Raw genomic sequence first — 24687 nt, 5'->3', positions numbered from 1 at the left:
TTCTTGGCTTGGGTCACTGTCTATGTGGAGTCTGCACGTTCTCCCCGTGTCTGTGTGGGTTTCCTCCGGGTGCTCCGGTTTCTTCCCACAAGTCCTGAAAGATGTGCTGATAGGTAATTTGGACATTCTGAATTCTCCCTCTGCGTACCCGAACAGCCGCCGGAATGTGGCGACTAGGGGCTATTCACAGTAACTTCATTGCAGTGTCAATGTAAGCCTACTTGCAACAGTAAAGATTATTAGATTGTTCATGGTAAGGGCACACTGTTCCTGTGCTGGGAGAATTTAAGCACTGCCTGACTATCATTAACATCTTGAAGAAGGCAAATCAATTTACTGACAAGGGGGCTCATGACAGCAAAATCTACCAGCTTCGTGCCATTTTTCTTTCTACGGCCAATCTCAATGAATGTGTGACCTGCATCAATTTAATCCTCTGGTAGATGCGTCTCGCTGAGGGTGATGATTTGGATGTTGTACTCAGCTAGCTCTCTGCTGCCGAGCTGATATTCTCTCAGGTCTATTAGCTGTGGCATTGTCCATGAAGGTATATGCGTTCCATGCACCAATGTTGACTGGTGTCAACTTTAGTTTCCTTTTTAAAAAATATATATTTTGATTCCCCTCCTTTTTCACATTTGCTCCCAAATTTGCACCCACCAACAATAAACAATAAGCAGTAACGAATATAATGTCAATCCCCATATCAACAACAACAATCCCATCCTCCCACCAACCCCCAAACAACTGCCCGCATGTTAACATAAACAAATAACAAAAAGGAATCAGGAATCACCCATAGTCACCATTAACAAATACAGTCCCCCTCCCCCCAACCCTCCCAACCCCCTGTCCCTCCACTAATGTTCGATGTTAACCAACTCTTGAAAGTGCATAATGAATAATGCCCATGAAATGTAGAACCCCTCCATCCTTCCCCTTAGTGCAAACTTAACCTTCTCAAGAGTCAAGAATTCCAACAGATCCCCCCGTCACGCCAGGGCACAGGGTGAAGAGGCTGCTCTTCATCTCAACAGGGTCTGCCTTTGGGCGATAAACAAGGCGAAGGCTACTAAATCTGCCTCCGCACCCGTTTCCAACCCCGGCTGGTCCGACACCCCGAATATGGCCTCCCGGGGACCCGGGTACAGTTTCACATGCACCACTTTGGAGATTACCCTAAAAACCTCCTTCCAGTAATCCTCCAGCTTTGGACAGGCCCAAAACATATGAACTTGATTTGCGGCCCCCCCCCCCCGCCCCAGCAACGTTCACACGCCTCTTCTACCCCCTCAAAGAGCCGGCTGATCCTTGCCCTTGTGAGGTGTGCTCTATATACCACCTTCAGCTGTATCAGCCCCAACTTCGTGCACGAGGTGGAGGCCTTTACCCTCCAGAGCACCTCACACCAGAATCCCTCTTCCATACCCTCTCTCAACTCTTCCTCCCATTTTGCTTTGATCCCTTCAGTGGTGCCTTCTCTCCTTCCAAAATAGCTCCGTAAACCGCCAACACTACCTCCTTCTCCAGTCCCCCTGTCGTCAGCACCTCCTCCAGCAATGTGGAGGCCGGCTCCACCGGGAAGCTCTGAATCTCTTTCCTGGCAAAATCTCGAACCTGCATGTATCTGAACATTTCCCCCTGCTCCAGCCCATACTTCGCTCCAGCTCCTTCAATCCTGCAAACCGACTCCCAAGAAACAAATCTTTTAGTGTCTTAATCCCCTTCTCCTCCCATTTCCGAAAATTTCTGACCCACGTCCCTGGCTGATATCTGTGGTTCCCCCGAATCGGCATTTCCCTTGACCTTGCCCCCAACCCGAAGTGGTGGCGAAACTGCCTCCAAATTCTCAAAGAAGCTATTATTACCGGACTCCGAGTATTTTCCGGGGCCGTCGGGAGCGACGCTGTTGCTAGCACCTTCAGTCCCGGCCCCTACACAAATTCTCCTCCATTCTGCCCCACTGGGAATCAACCCCTCTGACCCAGCTCCGCACCTTCTCCACATTCGCCGCCCAGTAATAATACATCTGGTTCGGAAGACCCAAACCCAACTTTATTTTCCTTTTCGAGATTGACTTGCGACTGTGTCGATGGGATTGCTGCCTGCTGCGGTCTGCTGGTCAGGGAGGTGAAGCAGACAATATTCAGGACACCTTGAGTCGCCCCTTCCTCAAACCAGTGAGGTAAAGAACGATCTCGAAAAGGACTGCGGAGTCGCTCAGTGCTACCGAGCTCCACTTCTGCTTTGTTCCAGTGGAAACATGACGCTGCAGCCGAGAGCCATCTGTGTTTGGATCTACCGCTCCCATCATCTGCTCTGTTTCTTGCTCATCACCACAGGACTTGTGACAAATAGATGATGGATGATAAAAAAATAATAAATATAACTTGCACATGAATTGGATTATAGTGCGGGGGAGTTGTATATTGTCAGCTTCACTTTATTTTTGTCCTGACGTGTCTTTGTCCCGTGGCAAGGCAAGTATAGATGGCTGAAGATGGATCTGGATGGAGTGAATGACCAGAATGTCTCCCGTGTCTTATCACACTCCACACAACCCATAGAAAGGTGCTGACCTAACTTCAACAGCTTAGCTTCGGTCTTTAGACTAGTCTCATCCATCCAGTCCACTGGAATCAATCCTCATCTACGAAGATAGACCCCCACCTGTTACATAGAATCCCTACAGTGCGGAAGAATGCCATTCAGCCCATTGAGTGTGCACCGACACTCTGAATGAGCTCTCCATTAAAGCCCACTTCTCTGCCCTATCCCTATAACCCCTTAACCTAACCTACACATCCCTGGGCATTAAGGGGCAATTTAGCGTGGCCAATCCACCTACCCTGCACATTTTTGGGCTGTAGGGGTGAGACTACGCAGACAGGGGGAGAATGTGCAGACTCCACACAGACAGTGACCCGGGACCGGGTCAAACCCGGCGCTGTGAGGTAGCAGTGCTGACCACTGTACCACCGTGCCGCCCTGCCAATCTACCTAACCTGCATACCTTTAGAATGTGGGAGGAAACTGGAGCACCCGGAGGAAACCGACGCAGACATGGGGTGAATGTGCAAACTCCACACAGTCACTCAAGGCCGGAATTGAACTTGGGTTCCCGGCGCTGTTAGGCAGCAGTGCTAACCACTTGTGCCACCAAGCCACCCACTCTTGAAGAGATTTACTGGGACCATCGTCATATGCTAACAACTATTTAGAGCAAGAGGTGTGAACTGGACGAAGGTGAGGAACAATATCGGATGAGCCATTCTAAAGAATGAGATGAGCCTGCCTGTATGATGTGCTACCTCGCCCTTACACCCCCAACTTGATATGTAGCAACCAACTTGTCTACATTAATCCCACAAACTGGATGAATAAATTGGTTCTAGCCAATAATTTATTTTTGAGTCACAATCCAATATTGACTGATTTTTGAGTCACTGTTATGAGGAAAACCTGCGGATCACTCCATAATCCTGGGACTCCAGTGCATGTCTTTCTGTCAGCAGCCATGGCCTCCCCAGTGGCACACTGAGACTTGGCCAGCTCATGGCTCTCTCAGGGTATTAGCTAATGTCTCTCTTGCAAACAACAGAGAGATAATAATTGAGCAGTCATCTTATTGCCATTTAGGCAATTTTATTTGTGTAAAATTATTGCTCCATTTATATACATAACAATAGTCATTGGGTGGGATTCTCCGTTTCAGAAACTAAGTTTTGACGGCGGGACTGAATTGGTGGACTTCTACGACAACTAAACCGCCACCGGTCCCGGTGCAATTTAGGATCCGTTAATGGGCTAGCACCAGGGTAATGTGGAACACAATTGATTTCAATGAAAACCGGTGTTGGATTTGCCGTGGTTGGGATTGGCAATCGAGAGGCTGACAAGCTGTAGCCGCATATTAGCACTCCACTCCCCACACACACTCACATCCCAGCCAACAAAGTAGCAGTGGTTGCGCTGGAACACACAAATCCCATGGATGGGTTGGCTGGGACCAGAGGGTACCTAGGGGGGTGGCCCGGGAGGACAATCATACGACCCGTGGCACGAAGTTCACAGTGGGCAGTTTGCACTGTGCGCAGCCATGTGGCTGCCTTGCAGGCTGCGCCAATGGTGTTCCATACCCATCCACCCTCCGCCCACGCCCTGGCAGAAGCCCCTCCCACCCAGCGGCACAACTGGCAGCACACTATAGCAATGTTGGACACTTTCTGTACCCCCTCTCTCCCTCAGCAGCCATGGCGCCTGTTTCCCGATTTTTGAAACCACAAGTGAAACTTCACCGTCGGTAATTCCTCCTGGCGGAGGCGGAGCATTGCGGGTGCCCCAGAGAATACCGGGTCAGGCCCATTAATATGCAAACGGTGTTTACCGTATGTGTGGAGTAGAATGCACTGACGCCGCTGTCGAGGCTGCGGAGCATGGCATTCTGTCGGGCGGCCGGCACCGGCCACGACTTCCACCTCACACGCAATTCTCCGCCCAATCGCGTTTCCTGATTCCGGCATCGGCCGACAGAGAATCCTGCCCATTGTATTTCAAATCAGTTGATTATACATAAGTGTTGCGTGAAATTTCTGTGAGGTGATTTAGATAATGCAAGCCTTTATTTCTATCTTTCATAAATGTTTATTTTCTCTCATTTGGCCATTGTCACATCTGTGAACAAGGATTTGTTTATGTCGTGCATATCTCCACTTAGGGTAAAATCAATGCCAATCAATTTTTCTTGGGAGTTGTGCCATATTGGGTTGGGTTCTCTGGTCCCCCAGCTGCGTGTTTCTTGGCGGTGGGAGGCGGCGCGCCTGTCACTGTCGGCTGGATTCTCTGTTCCCGCTATTCTCAGTGAGATTTCCCATTGATTTCCCATTCCGCGCCTGGAAACCCACGAGTGGGTACAGAGAATCCTGCTGCCAGCGAATGCCCGGAGAATTCGGGCCATTGTTTCACTTAGTCAGTTTACTATTATTGATAAATGGTGGACAAGGCAGAATACAATCCATGGTGTTTTTTTTAATATCGCAGGTTCAAGAACATTATAGAGCCATCATTTTTTTCAGGGAGTTCAAGCTTGGAGGCCCTCCAACATCTGGAGGATCATGTGAGTCAGATTATCTGGAGGTTGACGGTCAAAGGTGAGCAGAACATATAACTGTATTGCTCTTTTAGTTGTGCAATTTCTTTCTAATGTATTATTGACCACTGATTAACACAACTCGAAGTGTAATTTTGCATGGTCTAAGCATACAACCAAACCATTGTCAAAATAACAATGAAGCTAATGGTTAGGGGCTATGTATAAATGGTACTGCAGCATCAAGTGAGGAGCAGATGTACAGTTAATGCAAATATTCAAAAGTTTCTGAGTTTTGCCACTCCACACTCAGCTTCACTAAAGCAGCATCCCCCTCACTGCTAACATGGACTGAATGTTATGAAGTTGCTCCATTTGCACATTAGATACAACTAAGCCCATTGCAGATTTTTAGAGCTCGTAATTAGTACACTTTTGACAAGATGATAGTTGTTAATGGTGGCCAATCAACCTAATTGAAAATTAAATTTTACCAGTAGAATTTGTTTGTGTTTTAATTTTTCAGGGAAATTTTAAAAGGTCAAATGTTAAAGTAAACATTGTATTTTGTGTTTTCTGCCTCTTTATTCTCTCTCTCTCTCTCTCTCTTAACCAAACATTTATTTCATTCTCTTAATTTCCCTTTCTGTACCTGATTTGACATTTAATCTACCCAATTTGATTCCGTAATTCCTGTGTTTATTTTCTAATCCTTAAATCTAATTTGTTAAGCAGGTAACCGTTGGTTTCCCTGGTCACCTCGGTCCACGGTGCCCCCTTTCCCTCACTCTACTGTTATCAGCTCATACTTACAACAACATTGGGGGCAAAATGTTTTTCAGTAGAAGTGCACAGGAGCATTTTTAACTAATGGTGGACAACTGCCCTCTTTCATAAACCTAAAAATTACAAGGAATTATTTCTAATTAGAGCAGGGCAGTTCTCCCAGTGTCTTGACTGACATTTATCCCTCAACCAACTCCTAAAACAAATTTCATTGTTGTTTGTGCAAGTTTGCTTTGCCATTTTGGCTGTTATGCATTACAATAGTAACTATATTTCCGAAGTATTTTGGGTGTTGAGTGCTGTTTGACAATTTGGGGTCTTGAGCAGTGCTATGTAAATGCAAATCTGTCTTTATTAGCAGAAACCTGACCAGTCAGCAATTTGCAAGCAACAGCTCAGATTGTTAATCGGGTTTCTGGGAATAGAGAATTGGAGGTTATTAAACACAGCACTGGTTTCACTGGTTCAGCTTTTTAGAAATAGACAAACAAGTTCAACTGTTAGAACCAAAGTGTTCAGATGTGTAATTGACCTTTGAACTTCAAAATTGGATTCAATTATGTGCTCATTGTCTACTTGGTGTGGTTGTTTTAAATAATTTTAAAATTCATTTCTCTAATTTAATTGGATCTTCTCTGTAACGATTTACTCAAACATCCAAGCTGTGAACTGTTCAATTTCCCATGAGAGAGAATGAAATATACAGCTGAGTAGCACATTGGGATTTTACTGCCTATGTGTTAAACTGCTTTGTATGTAGGGTTGTTCAGCTGTTTTGAATTGGTAATGAGTACAACATATTCAAAAGCCCAATGGCATTCGCTAGAGTGGATGCTTATTCTCAAATAGATCCTGGCTGTCAATCTGATTTTCGCCAATGGCAATACTGATTCAGCTAACGTGACAATTGTAATAGAATCCATATTTAGCTGACTTCACCATTGAATTAACTCTAATTCAATGGGTAACCATAGTCCTACCAGATTATTTGAATTTTCCCATCAGAAGTGCAGGAACACTATTCATAACCCTACTTAAAGGTCTGAATAAACATCACTATTTTTCCATCAAGGAATGAATTACGGATTTCATTCTCCTTTTTTGGGATGGTAAAACACAGAATAGAACTTTAACAAACACTTCTACTTCAATAACCCCCAATTTTCAATTAGTTTTAATGAACATCTCGATTGTCATTAAATAATAGCAAAAGACATCTCCCGAAAGTATCTCGTACTTTTTGAAGGCTACAATTGGGGCAAATTATTTTCATTGTTAGCAAATTACAGGATAGGTGAAAAGTATAAAATTACAGGTAGTTTCAGAGATCACTTCATTTGGTGGGAGAAAAATCAATTTCTGATTACTAAACAGATAGAAAATACTCATTTGACTTGTACTTTCTAACATGGGAGTCGCAGGTCCACACCCGTCTACCTTGGCTTCACCTCTGCACGTCCTGACTACGTCGTACCTTCCTGCCAATATTGGGGAACATGAGGCTGCGGCGGGTCCTGAGCCTCCAGCCTATCAACTGTGCTGCCGATGCCACGTCAGTCGTGGCATGTGGCATGGTCCGATAGCTAAACACAAATATTGCTAGTTGCGTCTCCATGGACCCCGTGGCCTGTTTTCCATCCCTCTCTTAAAGGTTCGCACCGCTTGCTCGGCCAGCACATTCGAGGAAGGGTGATACGCGGCCGTGCAGATGTGCTGCACCCCGTTTGTTATCGTAAACCTCTTGAACCTGTCGGTGGTGAAGGGGGTGCCATTGTCTGTGACCAGTACCTCCGGAATGCCATGGGTGCTAAAAGAGTACCGTAGCTTCTTAACCGTAGCCTTCAACATGGTGGATGACATCCGATGAACTTCCAGCCACTTGAAACAGTCCTACAAAGAGTAAAAACATTGACCCTTGAAAAGGGCCGGCAAAATCGGCTTGTAGGCAAAATAAAGGCTGGCCTGGCCATTCCCATTGTTGTAGTGGGGCAGCTGGTGGGAGCTTCTGTTATTCCTGGCATATGGTGCGTTGGGCCAGTCATTCGATTGCACCATCCAAGCCTGGCCACCACACAAAGCTGCGGGCCAGCATTTTCATTTTTAATACCCCTGGGTGTCCGTTGTACAGATCGTGAAGGTGGCGTCTCTGCCCTGGCCTGGGACCACGGCACAAGTCCCGCACAAAAGGATGCTTCCATGCTGAGCTCCTGCGTTTTGGCTTCAAAGGCCCGTAGTTCTTCGGACAGCTTCCCTTTCTGGCTCCTGTGTAAGACTATGTGGTACACTTGCGCCAATACGGAGTCTTTTTGCATCCAGTCACGCATCTGAGCGCCGGTGACCGGCAAGGTGTCCATAAAGTTGTTGAAACGACTTTGACTCTCGGTGAGGATGAGGGGTGGGGGGTTCGCGGGGGAGGGGGGGGGGGGGGGGTGGTGTCATGTCGGCAGCAAGAGCCTGTTCAATGCATCTGCATTCGCAATTTGCGTGCCTGGGCGATGCTCTACTCGTACGCTGCGAGCTGAATTTGGGCGGGCGAGATTAGCGGGATTGCCTTATCCTCTTTAAAAAGCTCTAGCAGCAGCACAATGGGGAACTGACGCCAATATACATACTGATGAAATTTCTTAACTACGAAGGCCAGCTCTTCTTTCTCTATCTAGGCGTAATTGCGCTCCGCAGCGGCCAAAGTCCTTGACGCAAATGCTATCGGCCTTTCTCTTCCGTCAGCCATGCGGTGGGACAACAGAGCTCCGATTCCGTAAGGCAGTGCTGCACGCCACCAAAAGAGGCTTGGTGGGTTTGCAATTTGTCAATAATTCAGATGACGTTAGCTGCTGCTCCACACTGGCAAAAGCTTCCTCCTGAGGCAATCTCCATGCACATTGTTGATGCTTCTTCAGCAATGCGTGTAGTGGGGCATGGATGGCATCTAGGCCAGGAATAAATTCCCCGTAGTAGTTTATAAGACCTAAGAATGACTGTAACTCTGTTGCATTTTCCAGAGTGGGGGCTTGCCTAATCGCCCGCATATTTTCCTCCTCTAACTGGTGTAGTCCATCCCAATCCACACGATACCCCAGTATGTAACTTCCTTGGCGTAGAAAACACACCTTCCCCTCTTGACGCACATGTCCGCCTCGTAAAACCGGCGGAGGACTTCCTCCAGCTTGCTCAGGTGTTCCCTTTCCGTGGCTCCGGTGACCAAGATGACATCCAAGTTTACCGGCACACATGGTAGCCCTCTTACGATGTTCTCCATTGCCACTTCCAGTGACACTTTAAAATTTAAAAAAAGGAAATAAATTTAGAGTATCCAATTCTTTTTTTTCTTACCAATTAAGGGGCAATTTAGCATGGCCAATTCACCTACCCTGCCCAGCTTTTTGGGTTGTGAGGGTGAGACCCACGCAGACACGGGGAGACTGTGCAAACTCCACACGGACAGTGACCCGGAGCCAGGGTCGAACCCGGGTCTTCAGCGCCGTGTGACAGCAATGCTAGCCACTACACCACCATGCCACCCGCATCCAGTGACACTCCAAACAGCAGCCCCGTGTATTGGTAGAGGCACTTGTGGTTATTAATAACATAACACCTGGAATTGGCGGCTAGCTCCAGCTGGAAATAGGCATGGCTCATGTCGCGCTTGGAAAAGGGATGACCCCCAGATAATGTGGAGTATAGGTCTTCTAGGCATTGGGTACCTGTCCAGACAGGAGGCCTCGTTGATGGTCAACTTTTAATCACCGCACAGGCAGACAATTTTGTAAGGTTTTGGAACTGGGACGACAGGCGCTGTCCAAATCTGCAAACTACCGATTGGATGATACCAAGTTTCTGGGTCTGTCCTCTACTTTCGCCAGTAGCGCATAGGGGACTGGGCAGGCTCGGAAGTACTTAGGCTGGGCCTCAGGGTCCACCTATATTTTGCCCATGACGCCTAGTCCAGCCAGAGATGTTGTAGCCTGTCATGGCCCAGGAGACTTGGTCCGGGGCCCTTCGCTATTATAAACAGAAGCTTAATGTATTGCTTTCCGTAAGTAACAGGGGTCATCATCGTGCCTGTTATGGCTAGCGGATCCCTCATATAGGTCGCAAGCCTTGCCTCCGTGTCCCACAAACCAACTGTTGATCCCCAGTCCTGATTCTCTCAAAGGTCTGCCTCCCTATTACCAAAACTGTAGATGGCTGTTCACCTGGACAGTAATCTTGATAGGAGCGACAATTCAATTGCATACACTCCTCGTCATCTGGTTCTTCTAGTGCAGGTTCTGTGCTCTGGGTTGGCATCTTCCTCTGGTTGAGCGGCGGGTTTGCTGGCTGAGCTGTGGTTTCCTATCCCTGTGTTTTGCCATCCACAAAGGCACCACCTTAGGCCATCCTCCATCGATTTTCGGGGAGGTGTCCCACATGGTTGTAGCGGCCCTTAGCTAATGGCCTGGTCCCAGCAATGTTTGGGCCAGAGCGAGTTTATTGGGCCCCCAATTTTAGGGGTCACTTTGTGTTAGAATTGGGGGCCCTACACTGTTTACCTCCATCCCTGACATTCCCTGGAGTTCCTTTATTCCCTTCTCTGCGCTCTCCCGTGAGAGTGACGCAGAAATTGGGCCCCTCCACAGGCGATCAGAAGAATTACTGTCTGGCGATCATCCCCAACGATAGCGTTCACCTTGGAGAAAATAGCGTATGCGCTCCGCATGGCTGAGTTTAGTCCTCCACACTCTCATTGAAATTGTCGGTTCTACCTGGGCCGGCTTTAAAGGAACTGAGTTAACTAGTCTGCTAATGGGCCTCCGCCCCCCAGCAGCGGAGCTCATACTCCACTAGGCTCACGGGGAGATTAATTGGGTTATTACAGGAGGCAAGCTAACATGTCATTAAAACTCCAGTAACAGTTGGATATTGTCTTTCATCATACTGGTCTTTCTTCCGGGAGAGTTTTATCTGTTTCCAAACTTCCTTCCGAAGTGTGTCAATGGTTTACTTGGATTTCTGAATTATTAGCTGGTATTTTTCTGTGTAATCATTCTGTTGAATTTCTGGACCCTAAAGCGACTTTATGGTAGCTTCAGAGTTAAGGGAATTGCTTCCCAGAAATCATGTGCTGATTATGTAAGAACTGCTGGTTGGTGTTCAGCTGATCCTGCAATCAGTGAGCGCTGTGCTCTTTGAACAGCGGCACTGAGCTGCTGGCGCGCTGGCCTGCTGTCACAATTTCTAAGTGTACACTTCCTTTTACAACGAGGTGGCCTGAGAGAAAGGAACATCTGTGCTTCAAAGCATGCTGCCAAAAGTGGTCAGGGGAATACCTGACCAGAAATTATGTTGCTGATTGAAAAGCACAAGATTTGCTGTGGGATGTCAACTTGCAACAAATCATGCACTAGTTATATTACTGATGGGATACCATATAAATAAAGGTTATTCAAGATAGCCTCTCGCCTGAGGTGCAGTGATCCTCAGGTTAAATTACCGCCAGTCAGCTCTTCCCCCCTCAAAGGGGAAAGCGGCCAATGGACATCTGGGATTTGGTAACTTTACCTTTTGCCATATGAATAAAATATATGAAAATTATTACTAGCTGTTCTATTTGTTTGATATTCTGAGTTTACTGTACTGTAAGGTTAAAGAACTGGGATTAGATAATAAAGTCTGCTTCTCCTCTTTTGTTACATTCTACACTACATGATTCACTGCCCGCTGAATTGACTTAACAAGCAAATATTACAGCATTACCACTGGCGTGCCCTAAGGATGAACCTTCAACTCCTACTTTTTCATCCCAATGATGTTAGGTACTTCTTACCAGGTCTTGCATCTCCCCCTGGCACTAAGTTTGCTGCCAGAATGAGTTGTGAACAGTAAGTCACAACTTACTGTGTAAATGTGAGTGGAGATGTACAATGCAAGAAATTTCATAATTTAAATTTGCATTCAGTATTTTAGCTGTGATTACCAAGGGAGAGAATCACTGATTTTTTTTTTGTTCAGGGGCAATGTAACCTTTTTTAAGAAGGCACCAGAATGTGATGTACTTTTGGATTGCGGGTGGTATGGTTAATGGGAGGGGCAAGGTTTGTCAGTTGCTTCTGAACATCAAGCTGGACAGATGTGGTTCAGTTTGCTCTTAAAGGACTCTCTGTACAAAAGGCTTTGTACCTATATAGGTTCTGCTTAATTGGGATGTAGAGGCAGGTTTCAGGAAGCAAGTTCAGATTTTGTCATTATTAACTGTAAAGCTATTTCTGTGTTGCTAATGTGATTAATTCTGTGTTTAAATTGAAGTTTGTTTTACCATAAAAGCTGTCTGCTGGACAGTGTTATTACCCCTGTGGGACAGTGGCATTTCCCCACGGATTTTTACCAAATGCAAATTGTGGGTTTGGATCTGAACAAAATATTGGGGTTCTGGTGCAGACTCATAACCATAAACCATTTGAGTATTATGCATCTGCTGAGAAGAATCGGGAGATTGAAGGTGGTGAATGTAAAGCGAGGTGTGTGTAATGGGAAGTGAGGAAGGAGTTCTAGGAGGATTTGCTGATTGTGTAAGTGCTAGGATGTGAGAAGAGAATGATGTCTGTATTTAATGTGAAGAGAACAAAGGAAGAAGGTGTTTGCAATAAAGAGAGGTGTTGTAGTGAGTTCTTGTAATTGTAAGAAGTCTTACAACACCAGATTCATTCACCTGAGGAAGGAGCAGTGCTCCAAAAGCTAGTGTTTGAAACAAACCTTTTGGACTTTAACTTGGTGTTGTAAGACTTCTTACTGTGCTCACCCCAGTCCAGCGCCGGCATCTGAATGATGTTGATGGAAGATACAGAATTATTGAGAAAGATGGATGAGGGAGTGAAAGGGATGTTGAATGAAATGCAGTAATGAAGAATTGTACTCAATCTGGCTCCTCTTATAAGCTTCTTTTTTTAAAAAAAAATTTTTTATTAAGGTTTTTTAACAACACAATTTTTTCCCCTTACAAACAATAACCCCCTCCCCCGTAACAAAATAACGCAAATTCTCCCTGAGCAAGATATGTACATGGCAAGATGGTACATTTACATAGCTTTATACACTGGCTCTTGGCCGCGCGTTCCATTTCTCCCCCCCCCCTTCATGCCATCTCCTGCTCGATCATCCCCTCAAACAGTCTCTCGTTCCCCCCCCCCCCCCCCGTTGCTGCTGCTGCTGACCGAACTTCCTCTAACGCTCCGCGAGGTATTCTGGAAACGGTTGCCACCGCCTGTAAAACCCCTGTGCAGACCCTCTCAAAGCAAACTTAATTCTCTCCAATTTCATGAACCCCGCCATGTCATTTATCCAGGCCTCCAGGCGAGGGGCCTTCGCCTCCTTCCACAATAGCAAGACCCTTCGCCGGGCTACTAGGGACGCAAAGGCCAGAATTCCGGCCTCTTTCGCCTCCTGCACTCCCGGCTCGTCCACTACTCCAAATATTGCTAGTCCCCAGCTTGGCTTGACCCGGAATTTCACCACCTGGGATATTACTCCCGCCACTCCTCTCCAGAACCTCTCCAATGCCGGGCATGACCAAAACATATGGACATGGTTCGCCATTCCCCCTGAACATCTTTCACATCTATCCTCTACTCCAAAGAACCTACTCAGTCTCGCCCTCGTCAAATGCGCTCTGTGAACCACCTTAAATTGTATCAGACTGAGCCTGGCACACGAGGAGGAGGAATTAACCCTACCTAGGGCATCAGCCCATAACCCCTCCTCAATCTCTTCCCCCAGCTCCTCCTCCCATTTACCTTTCAGTTCTTCTACTAGCGCTTCCCCCTCTTCTTTCATCTCTTGGTATATTTCCGACATCTTGCCCTCCCTGACCCATACCCCCGAGATCACCCTATCTTGAACTTCTTGTGCCGGGAGCAACGGAAATTCCCTCACCTGTCGCCTCACAAAAGCCCTCACCTGCATATATCTAAATGCGTTTCCCGGGGGTAACTCAAATTTCTCCTCCAGTGCCCCTAGGCTCGCAAATGTCCCGTCAATGAACAGGTCCCCCATTCTTCTAATCCCCGCCCGATGCCAGCCTTGGAACCCCCCGTCCATCTTCCTCGGGACAAACCGGTGGTTACCCCTAATCAGGGACCACACCGATGCTCCCATTGCACCCCTGTGCCTTCTCCACTGGCCCCAGATCCTTAGCGTTGCCACCACCACCGGGCTTGTGGTGTGTTTTGTCGGCGAGAGCGGCAGCGGTGCCGTTACCAACACCCCCAGGCTCGTTCCTTTACAGGACACCATCTCCATCCTCTTCCATGCCGCCCCCTCTCCCTCCATGACCCACTTGCGGATCATCGCCACGTTTGCTGCCCAGTAGTAACTCTCTAGGTTTGGCAAAGCCAACCCTCCTCGGTCCCTGTTGCGTTCCAAGAACCCTCTTCTAACCCTCGGTGTCTTACTTGCCCACACATATCCCATAATACTCCTCCCTACTTTCTTGAAAAAGCCCTTGGTGATCACGATGGGGAGGCACTGAAACACAAACAAAAACCTCGGGAGGACCACCATTTTGACCGACTGCACCCTACCCGCCAGCGAGAGCGGGAGCATGTCCCATCTTTTAAAATCCTCCTCCATTTGCTCCACCAACCTCGTCAAATTCAGTTTATGTAGGGCCCCCCAACTTCTGGCCACCTGTATCCCCAGATACCGAAAACTTCTCTCCGCCCTCCTCAGCGGTAGGTCCCCTATCCCTCTTTCTTGGTCCCCTGCCTGTAACACAAAAAGCTCACTCTTCCCTACATTAAGCTTGTAGCCCGAGAACGCCCCAAACTCCTTCAGAGTCTGCATGACCTCCACCATCCCCTCTATTGGGTCCGCCACGTATAACAGCAGGTCATCCGTGGATAGCAATACCCGATGCTCCTCTCCCCCACGGACTATCCCCCTCCATTTCTTGGACTCCCTAAGTGATATGGCCAAGGGTTCGATTGCCAGTGCAAACAACAGGGGGGACAGGGGGCACCCCTGCCTCGTCCCTCGGTAAAGCCGAAAGTACTCCGACCTCCGCCGGTTCGTCACTACACTCGTCACCGGGGCGCTATAAAGGAGCTTAACCCATCTAAACAACCCTCCCCAGAACCCAAACCTGCACAATACCTCCCAGAGGTACTCCCACTCTACTCGGTCAAAGGCTTTTTCCGTGTCCATAGATGCCACTATCTCCGCCTCTCCCTCCTCCGATGTCACCATTATCACGTTCAAGAGCCGCCGCACATTGGTATTTAACTGCCTGCCCTTTACACATCCCATCTGGTCCTCATGAATCACCCCCGGGACACAGTCCTCAATCCTCGTGGCCAGCACTTTTGCCAATAACTTAGCGTCCACATTGAGGAGTGATATCGGCCTGTACGATCCACATTGCAGTGGATCCTTGTCTCGCTTAAGAATCAAGGAGATTGTCGCCTCCGACATTGTCTGGGGCAGGCAGGGTTCCCTCCTCTCTTGCCTCATTAAAGGTCCTCACTAGCAGCGGGGCCAGCAGGTCCACATATTTTCTATAGAACTCCACCGGGAACCCGTCCGGCCCCGGGGCCTTCCCCGCCTGCATGCTCCCCAAACCCTTGCTCAACTCCTCCAACCCAATTGGTGCTCCCAAACCAACCGCCTCCTGCTCCTCCACCTTCGGAAACCCCAGCTGGTCCAGAAATCGCCTCATCCCCCCCTTCCCCCCCTGGGGGCTGGGACCTGTACAGCTCTTCATAGAAGGTCTTGAATACCTTATTTATTTTCGTGGCACTTCGAACTGTGGCTCCCCTTCCATCTTTGATTCCCCCTATTTCCCTCGCTGCCGCCCTCTTACGGAGCTGGTGCGCCAGCATCCGACTAGCCTTTTCCCCGTACTCGTAGGTCGCCCCCTGCGCCTTCCTCCACTGTGCCTCCGCCTTGCCCGTGTTCAGCAGGTCAAACTCCATCTGGAGCCGTCGCCGTTCCCTAAGTACTCTTTCCTCCGGGGCCTCTGCGTATCTCCTGTCCACTTGCAAGATCTCCCCCACTAACCTCTCCCCTTCCATTCCCTCTATCTTCTCCCTATGAGCCCTAATGGAGATCAGTTCTCCCCTGACCACCGCCTTCAACCCCTCCCATACCACCCCCACTCGCACCTCCCCGTTGTCGTTGGCCTCCAAGTACCTTTCAATGCACCCCCTCACCTTCCCACACACCACCTCATCAGCCAGCAGTCCCACGTCCAACTGCCACAGCGGGCGTTGGTCCCTCTCCTCTCCCAGCCCCATTTCCACCCAGTTCGGGGCATGGTCCGAAACGGCTATGGCCGAATACTCCGTCCCCTCCACTCTCGGAATAAGCGCCCTACCCAGAACAAAGAAATCTATCCGGGAGTAAGCCTTATGCACGTGGGAGAAAAAAGAAAATTCCCTGGCCTGCGGTCTTGCAAACCTCCATGGGTCCACTCCCCCCATCTGATCCATAAACCCCCTGAGCACCTTGGCCGCCGCCGGCCTCCTGCCCGTCCTTGATCTGGAGCGGTCCAGTGCTGGGTCCAGCACTGTATTAAAGTCCCCTCCCATTATCAGTCCTCCTGCCTCCAGGTCCGGAATGCGCCCCAACATGCGCTTCATAAATCCAGCATCATCCCAGTTTGGGGCGTATACATTTACCAACACCACCCTCGTCCCTTGCAGCCTACCACTCACCATCACATATCTCCCTCCATTATCCGCTACAATAGTCTTGGCCTCAAATGGCACATGCTTTCCCACCAGAATTGCCACCCCTCTATATTTCGCGTCTCATCCCGAGTGAAATACCTGTCCTACCCATCCCTTTCTTAACCTGACCTGGTCCGCCACCTTCAGGCGTGTCTCTTGGAGCAATGCCACATCTTCAAGTGCACGAACACTCGAGCCCTCTTCACCGGCCCATTCAGGACCCTCACGTTCCACGTTATCAGCCGGATTGGGGGGACTCTCACCCCCCCCCCCCCCCCCCCCCCACCCCCCCCTCCCGCCGACTAGCCAGCTCCTTTTCTGGGCCAGTCACTTGTCCGCGCCTCCCTCACTCTCCAGTCCCCCAGCCGGGGAACCCCCCTCCCAGCCACCTCTTCTGTGTCCCGTTCTCTTTCGGCCAGTGCAGCAGCAACCCTTCCCCCCCCACTTCCCCCCTTCCCCCTCCCTCCTCTCCCCCCCCTTCCCCCCCCCCCCGCTGGATCCCCGTCTAGCTTTTTTGCTCCCCCCATATCTCTCCCGTAAGTCAGCTGACCCCTGCTGACCCCGGCTTCTCCCGCCATCGCTTTGACCCCCCCCCCCCCCCGTGTGGGAATCTCCCAATCAATATACATTCCTTCGTTCCCCTTCCCGCCATTCTTGCCGCGCGCGGGAACGAAAACCCCGCGCTTTCCAAAGCCTGCCCCGCCCATGGCGCAGCTCCTGTCGTGGCCTTGTCTCCCTCCCCTAGCCCATATAGCATTTCCTGCGCGTGATTGACCCCCTATGTACAACAACCATCATACTTCAACCCTCAAACACCCCCCTCCCACACAAACCCTCAATTAGAGTCCAATTTTTCAGCTAGTATAAAGGTCCACACCTCTTCGGGCGTTTCGAAGTAGTGGTGTTGGCCATTATGTGTAACCCACAGTCGCGCTGGCTGCAACATTCCAAATTTCACTCCTTTCCGATGCAGCACCGCTTTGGCCCGGTTGAAACCCGCTCTCCGCTTAGTGACCTCCGCGCTCCAGTCCGGGTATATTCTGATCTCCGCGTTGTCCCACTTGCTGCTCCGTTCCCTCTTGGCCCATTTCAGGACCCTCTCTCTGTCCGTAAACCGGTGAAAACTCACCACCATCGTCCTTGGCGGCTCTTTTGCCTTGGGCTTCCTCGCTAGCACTCAGTGCGCCCCATCCAGCTCCAGCAACCCCGGGGGGGCCTCCGCACCCATCAGCGTCCCGATCATTGTGCCCGCATATGCCGCGGCATCGGCCCCCTCCACTCCTTCTGGGAGTCCCAGGATCCTCAAGTTGTTTCTCCTCGACCTATTCTCCAGGTCTTCGAGTCTTCCCGCCCACGTCTTGTGCAGCGCCTCGTGCCGCTCCACTCTCTCCGCCAAGCCCACGAGCTCATCGTCGTTCACGTTCACTTTTTCCTGGACCTCCTGGATCTTCACCTCTTGGGCTTTCTGGGTTGCTCCAAGCCCTTCAATTATCGCCAGCATAGGCGCCACCATCTCCTTGCGCATCTCCTCAAAGTAGTGCTTGATGAACTCCTGCATCTCTTCTTTGTCTGTTGGCGCCGCCATTTTTTTTTTTTTTTCCCTTCATCTCTCGCTGCTCCAGGTCCGCTTTTTTTGCCGTTTCGCTGCGGGTCTGATCCATGCAGGTTGGTAGGGGACCTTTCTTCTTCCTTCCCCATGGGTTGATTTTCAAAAAAATGCCGTTGGGGCTCCGTTATCGGGCCCGAAAGTCCATTTTTGCGGGAGCTGCCGAATCGCGCGGCTCAGCTCCACATTGCCGCAACCCGGAAGTCCTTATAAGCTTAATTAACATTTTCCTACACTGAAGCTAGGACCTAGGGGTGATGGTACTTGCACTGGCCCTCTGATCCACTGTTGTACACACCTACCAGATAGTCATTCCGCTTCTGCTCCTCTGTGGGCTGGAGAACTATGTCTCTCCTTACCCAGACTGTCTCCAGCAGGACTACCAGCAAGGCATCCATGAACCTGATAGCAGCCCCGCAACTTACTATTTCCAATCTAACTAGCCCACCTTGTTCCAATGAATTCTTTCAGAATAAAATGCCACTTTGTTATAAGAAATGCATTCCTGTTTTAAGTGGGCATCAAAAGGCCTGCCTAAAATTGCATAGAGGAAATGGGCAGATTCCCCATTGCCTGATGTGATCAGGTGGTGTTGCTCTTTTATGTTGGCTCTGAATATGGCGGTCAATATGGTCGCCTTCCTTAATTCTAATTACGTTTGGTCTAGAGTCACCAGGTATCTGTCGATACCGCCACAAGGTTCAAAACCGAATACTGATCAAAGACTCAGTACACCAGTTAGTTAGTTCAAAGTCAATGCTTATTTATTTACACACACAGTTAATATCTATTCATGCACGAAACGCTACAGACTAAAACTATCACTACTGCTAAAGCCTATACTTAGCTTCGGGCGCCCACTCAGTCAGAGGAACAATGGCCGTTGTTCGGATCTGAGGCTGCTGGGGTCGAAGTGGTGAAAGGGAACAGCTAAGGTTGTCCGTCTGGTAGCGAGCGTTGATCTTGGACTTACTTGCTTCTGGTGCAGCTGATGGATGGTTCTCTCCGCTGTGAGAGCCGGAGCCAAGAGAGCGATTCTCTCTTGGGAGCTCCTTATACCCAAAGGGGCTTCGTGCTCTTTTGGGCGGGCCTTGAACTTGGCCCCAATCAATTGGGCCGTTTCTTGATCATTCCTATTGATTTCATCCAATAAAGGGGTGGGTGCCCCGATGGCTGGGCGTGTCCTAGGTGGCCGTTGGCATGCTTTGTTTCAGTCTCCTCTGGCGCCGGGGTGTCTGCCTTAGTATCGGTTACTCAAATGTTACTCTTTTGTTCCCGGAGATGGGCCATTAGTATGCTACTGGGCCTACAGTTTTGGTCTTGTCTGGGAGCTGCGGCTCCAATATACAGACAAGCTCTGAACCTGCTTGTTTTCTCAGCATTGTCCATTTTCCCTGCAATCTTTGCAAAGTGTCCATTTTGTAATCGGGAAGTGGCCATCCCAGATGGCTACAGTGGGAAATCTGTCAATCATTAAAATGAAGGGCAAGAATTAAAATCAGCCTGGGCAGCACATTGGGGATATCATGAGGGGATTGTTGGTCGGCTGGCCCACTCAATTCCTGCCCTGGGTTAAATTCGGGACTTATTGCAATAGCGGTAAGCCGTTCCTTCTGTTTGTAGAAAGTCATTCTTGTAATATTGGTGTCCAGATAGCCCCCTGATACATGAACTGAAATTTCACCTGGATTTGGAATTGAGCTGAAGGTTCCCAAAATTGAGTTTTCTCCACTTTACCTTTGTTTTTGATACAAACTTTTTAACTTCAAATTTTAACTTGTAAGAAGTATATTTGATTTCAAAGCATTTTAATATATTTGTTCGTACTTAATCATCTGTGTTTAGATGCTAAGTAGCATGGGGACAGCTGTGACTGTCCTGCTTTTCCTGCACAATGGAATAAGTAAAAATAACTTTTTTCAAAATACATGTATTAAAATCAAATTTAAATACAAAGAAAAAATACTTAATGTACTTATTATCAATGTTGATCTGAAATCACTGGCTTTCAGGAATATCAGTAAGATATCCAAACCGTTTAACAGACTTAATGGTATTCATCTTCTGATTTCTTCTGTAGGTTCTGTGGAGACCACAAGCCATTTTCCTTCCACAGTAATAGCTCCAATTTACTAATAACATTTCATTCCAGTAAAACATACACACAAAGTTTTGCTGCTGACTTCATAATCACTGATGGTAAGAATCAAGTTTTGAATCTTTTCATTCGTTAAATTTATCATCTAACACAGAGCCAAATGTAAATACATAATATACTTAAATTATTGCAATTGCTGATCTGAAATAGAGAAAATGTTTTCCAGAATATGCTACTGATTTTGTGTTTAATGCTGGAACAGTTGTAGTACAAAAATGGAATAGGAATGCATCCTGTTGCACATCTACCATTTTAATGTCTGCTGGATTTCTAGTTGGAAGTGATGGATGGCATTTATGCATCAGTCACATACAGGTGATCTATTCAACTGATAACCAAAGGTTGGAAGTATGTCATTCAGTGTATTTCCTATCATTTGAGCTTCAGCAATGTTGAATGTCAAGAATGCCTGTTTGCTTCTGGGATACAAAACATTACCTTTTAAAAATAATGCATTTTCCCTATTTAAAAAAAGTGGTTGAGAAAGGAGAAGAATGGGTTTTCCTGAAGTTTTACTTTTGAAAATAATGTACTTTATTACAAAAATGTGTACAAAGAACAGTAACATACACAACACACTCAACCTCACAATCCACAGATTGTACAATTTTGACGCCCTATCCTGCCCTGTGACGAACAGTTCTTCAAACATTGTCATGAACGGGCGGCACAGTGCAAAGTGGTTAGCACTGCTGCCTACGGCGCTGAGGACCCGATCCTGGGTCACTGTCCGTGTGGAGTTTGTACGTTCTCCCCGTGTCTGTGTGGGTTTCACCCCCACAACCCAAAGATGTGCAGGGTAGGTGAATGTGGCCACGCTAAATTGCCCCTTAATTAGAAAAAAAAAAAATTGGGCACTCTAAATTTATTTTTAAAAACATTGTCATTAACATTGCCCACCGTATCCCGAAGCCCTTCTCTGACCCCCTCAACTCAAATTTGATTCTTTCCAACCATAGAAAGTCAAACAGGTCCTCCGGTGGCGTATCCACCCTCCAATTCAACAAGATCCTCCGCTGGGCAATTAGAGAGGCGAAGGCCACGATACCGTCCCCCCTCCCGTTCATCAGCTGCAGCATTTCCGATACCCCAAGGATCACCACCTTTGGGTCGGCCTGACCTTCACATCCACAATTTTGCACAATGGCCCAAACACCGCTTCCCAGTAACTCTCCAACTTCTCACAATCCCAGAACATGTGCATGTAGTTCGCCGGCTGCCGCCCACACTTCTCGCACTTGTCGGCCACCCCTTGAAAGAACCCACTCACCCTTGCCCGAGTCCTATCCACCCTATGCACTACCTTAAACTGAAGCAAGCTCATCCTCATGCAGGAGGGAGGAGGTTGAATTCATCCTGCGCATTGCCTCACACCACGAACCCCAAACTATTGCCCCTGCTCCCCCAACCCCCATATATATCTCCAATCCTATCCTCTCCCGACTCGTTCAGGAGCAGCAATTGCTCCAACACTGTACACCCTGAGAACCTGGGAAACGTCCTCCATTACTTTCTTGCAAAGTCCCAAACCTGCATATATCTGAATTCACTCTCCCCTCGGTAACTCAAACCTCTCTCGCAACACATCCAATCATGCAAACTGCCATTCCAGATACAAATCCCTCTCCATCTCCCCCAGCTTAAACTTATGGTTCCTGTACAGTGGCGTCAACACTGATATCCCTTCCAATTTAATTTGCCTCCTCAGCTGATTCCACATCGTGATCATTGACTGTACTATCGGACTCCTGTACTTCCCCGGGCCAATGGCTGTGGAGCCGTCGTCATGGCCCTCAAGCTGGATCCCCTACAGGTCTCCTGGAAGTTTTACTTTTATTAAACATGTAGGGCATGATCAACCCGAATGGGAGCAGAGTCCGTCAGTGCGTGTGATTAGCTGGGTGATCGCTGGCACTCATGGTGGAGGACATTAGTACCATACCAATAGTAACAGGTAATGCAGAGGTAATAGAAAGGGAGGAACTTAGAGCAATCATCATCAATAGGGAAAAAGTAGAAACAAACAATTGGGATCGAAGGCAGACAAGTCCCTAGGGCATCAGGCCTACATCGTGGGGTCTTAAAGAAAGTGGCAGCAGAGATGGTGGATCCATTGGTTCTAATGTTCCAAAATTCCTATGATGTGTGAAAGGTTCCAGTGGATTGAAAAAATGCAAATGTAACGCCCTTATTCAAAAAGGGAGGGAGGCAGTAAGTAGGAAACTATAGACTAGTTTGTTTAACATATGTCGTTGGGAAATTGTTCAAATCCATCAATAAGGAAGTAATAGCAGGACATTTAGAAAGTCAAAACGCAATCCACCAGAGTAAATTGTGTTTGACTAATTTGCTAGTTGTTCTTTGTAACAAGCAGAGTGGATAATGGGCATCCTCTAGATATAGTATATCTGGACTTCCAGAAGACATTTGGTAAGGTACTGCAGAAAAGGTTAATACACAAAGTAAGATCACATGGTGTTGGGGGTCAATTATTAGCTTGGATAGAGGACTGGCTAACTGACATAGGTAGGGAGTCAGGATAAATGTGTATTTTTCTGTTTTGCAAAATGTAACAAGTGGGGTGCCACAGGGTTTGGTCCTCCGGTCCCAACTATTTACAATCTATATTAATGACTTAGATGCAAGGATAAAATGTATTATAGCTAAATTTGTAGATGACACTAAAATAGGTGGGATTTGAAGTTGCAATGAGAAAATAACATAGAAACAGGAATAAGCCATTCAACCCCTTGAACCTATCCTACCATTTATCAGATCATGGCCAATCTGTGGCTTAACGTCATGTACCTGCTGTTGGCCCATATCCCTGACTAGCTTTACTTAACAAAAATCTATCTACCTCTGATTTAAAATGAATAACTGTTTGAGCTTTAATTGCTGTTTGTGGGAAAGAGTTCCAAACCTCTACCACCCTTTGAGTGAAGAAGTGCTTCCGAAATCTCTCCTGAATAGCATAGCCATGATTTTTTTACTAAGTCCCCTTGTTTTAGAATCTCCAGCCAGTGGAAATAGTTTATCTTTATCTACCCCGTTAATATCTTAAATACCTCGATCAGAGTATCCCTTAACCTTCTAAATTCTAGTGAAAACAGACCTAATTTGTGTGATCTCTCTTAACTTAACAGAGAAATCAGAAAGTTAAGGGGCATGGGATACAGGGAAACTTGGCTGTCTGGATACAGAATTGGCTGGCCGAAAGAAGACAGCGAGTGGTAGTGAATGGAAAGTATTCCGCTGGAGGTCAGTGACCAGTGGTGTCCTGCAAGGATCTGTTCTGGGACCTCTGCTCTTTGTGGTTTTCATAAATGACTTGGTTGAGGAAGTGGAAGGGTGGGTTAGTAAGTTTGCCGATGACACAAAGGTTGGTGGAGTTGTAGATAGTGTTGAGGGTTGTTGCAGGTTACAACAGAACATTGACAGGATGCAGAGCTGGTCTGAGAAGCGGCAGATGGAGTTCAACCTTGATAAATGTGAAGTGATTCATTTTGGAAAGTCGAATTTGAATGCTGAATTCGGGGTTAAAGGCAGGATTCTTGGAAGTGTGGAGGAACAGAGGGATCTTGGGGTCCACATACATAGATCCCTCAAAGTTGCCACCCAGGTTAATAGGGTTGTTAAGAAGGTGTACGGTGTGTTGGCTTTCATTAACAGGAGGATTGAGTTTAAGAGCCATGAGGTTTTGCTGCAGCTTTATAAAACTCTAGTTAGACCACACTTGGAATATTGTGTCCAGTTCTGGTCGCCTCATTATAGGAAGGATATGGATGGTTTGGAGAGGTTACAGAGGAGATTTACCAAGATGCTGCCTGGACTGCAGGATATATCTTATGAAGAAAGGTTGAGGGAGCTACGGCTTGTCTCACTGGAGCAAAGAAGGCAGAGAGGTGACTTGATAGAGGTGTACAAGGTGATGAGAGGCATGGATAGAGTGGATAGCCAGAGACTTTTCCCCAGGGTGGAAATGGCTGTCACGAGGGGACATAATTTTAAGGTGATTGGAGGAAGGTATAGGGGAGATGTCAGAGGTAGGTTCTTTACACAGAGAGTGGTGGGTGTGTGGAATGCACTGCCAGCAGAGGTGGTGGAGTCAGAGTCATTAGGGACATTTAAGCGACTCTTAGGCACACGGACAGCAGTAAATTGAAGGGGTGTAGGTTAGGTTGATCTTAGATTAGGATAAATGGTCGGCACAACATTGTGGGCTAAAGGGCCTGTACTGTGCTGTACTGTTCTATTAACGCTCATGGTCCACGTATCATTTTAGTAAACCTACATTGCACTCCCAAGGCCAAAATATCCTTCCTAAGGTGTGGTGCCCAGAACTGCT

The 24687-nt window shown here is 47.8% G+C and overlaps 1 protein-coding gene across 1 annotated transcript in view; it reads left to right on the top strand.

Annotated features, from left to right (window-relative positions):
• LOC140427855 (suppressor of tumorigenicity 14 protein homolog) overlaps positions 1-24687 on the top strand; it is a 95216-nt gene that overhangs the window by 58984 nt on the left and 11545 nt on the right. Inside the window, exons 10-11 of the mRNA XM_072513647.1 lie at positions 5041-5150; positions 20262-20380. Coding sequence (XP_072369748.1) covers positions 5041-5150; positions 20262-20380 — 229 coding nt within the window. The remainder of the gene's footprint in view (positions 1-5040; positions 5151-20261; positions 20381-24687) is intronic.

The sequence above is a fragment of the Scyliorhinus torazame genome, chromosome 8 (genome assembly GCF_047496885.1).
Source record: "Scyliorhinus torazame isolate Kashiwa2021f chromosome 8, sScyTor2.1, whole genome shotgun sequence".
NCBI lineage: Eukaryota > Metazoa > Chordata > Chondrichthyes > Carcharhiniformes > Scyliorhinidae > Scyliorhinus > Scyliorhinus torazame.
This window is presented reverse-complemented; position numbering and strand designations above follow the sequence as displayed.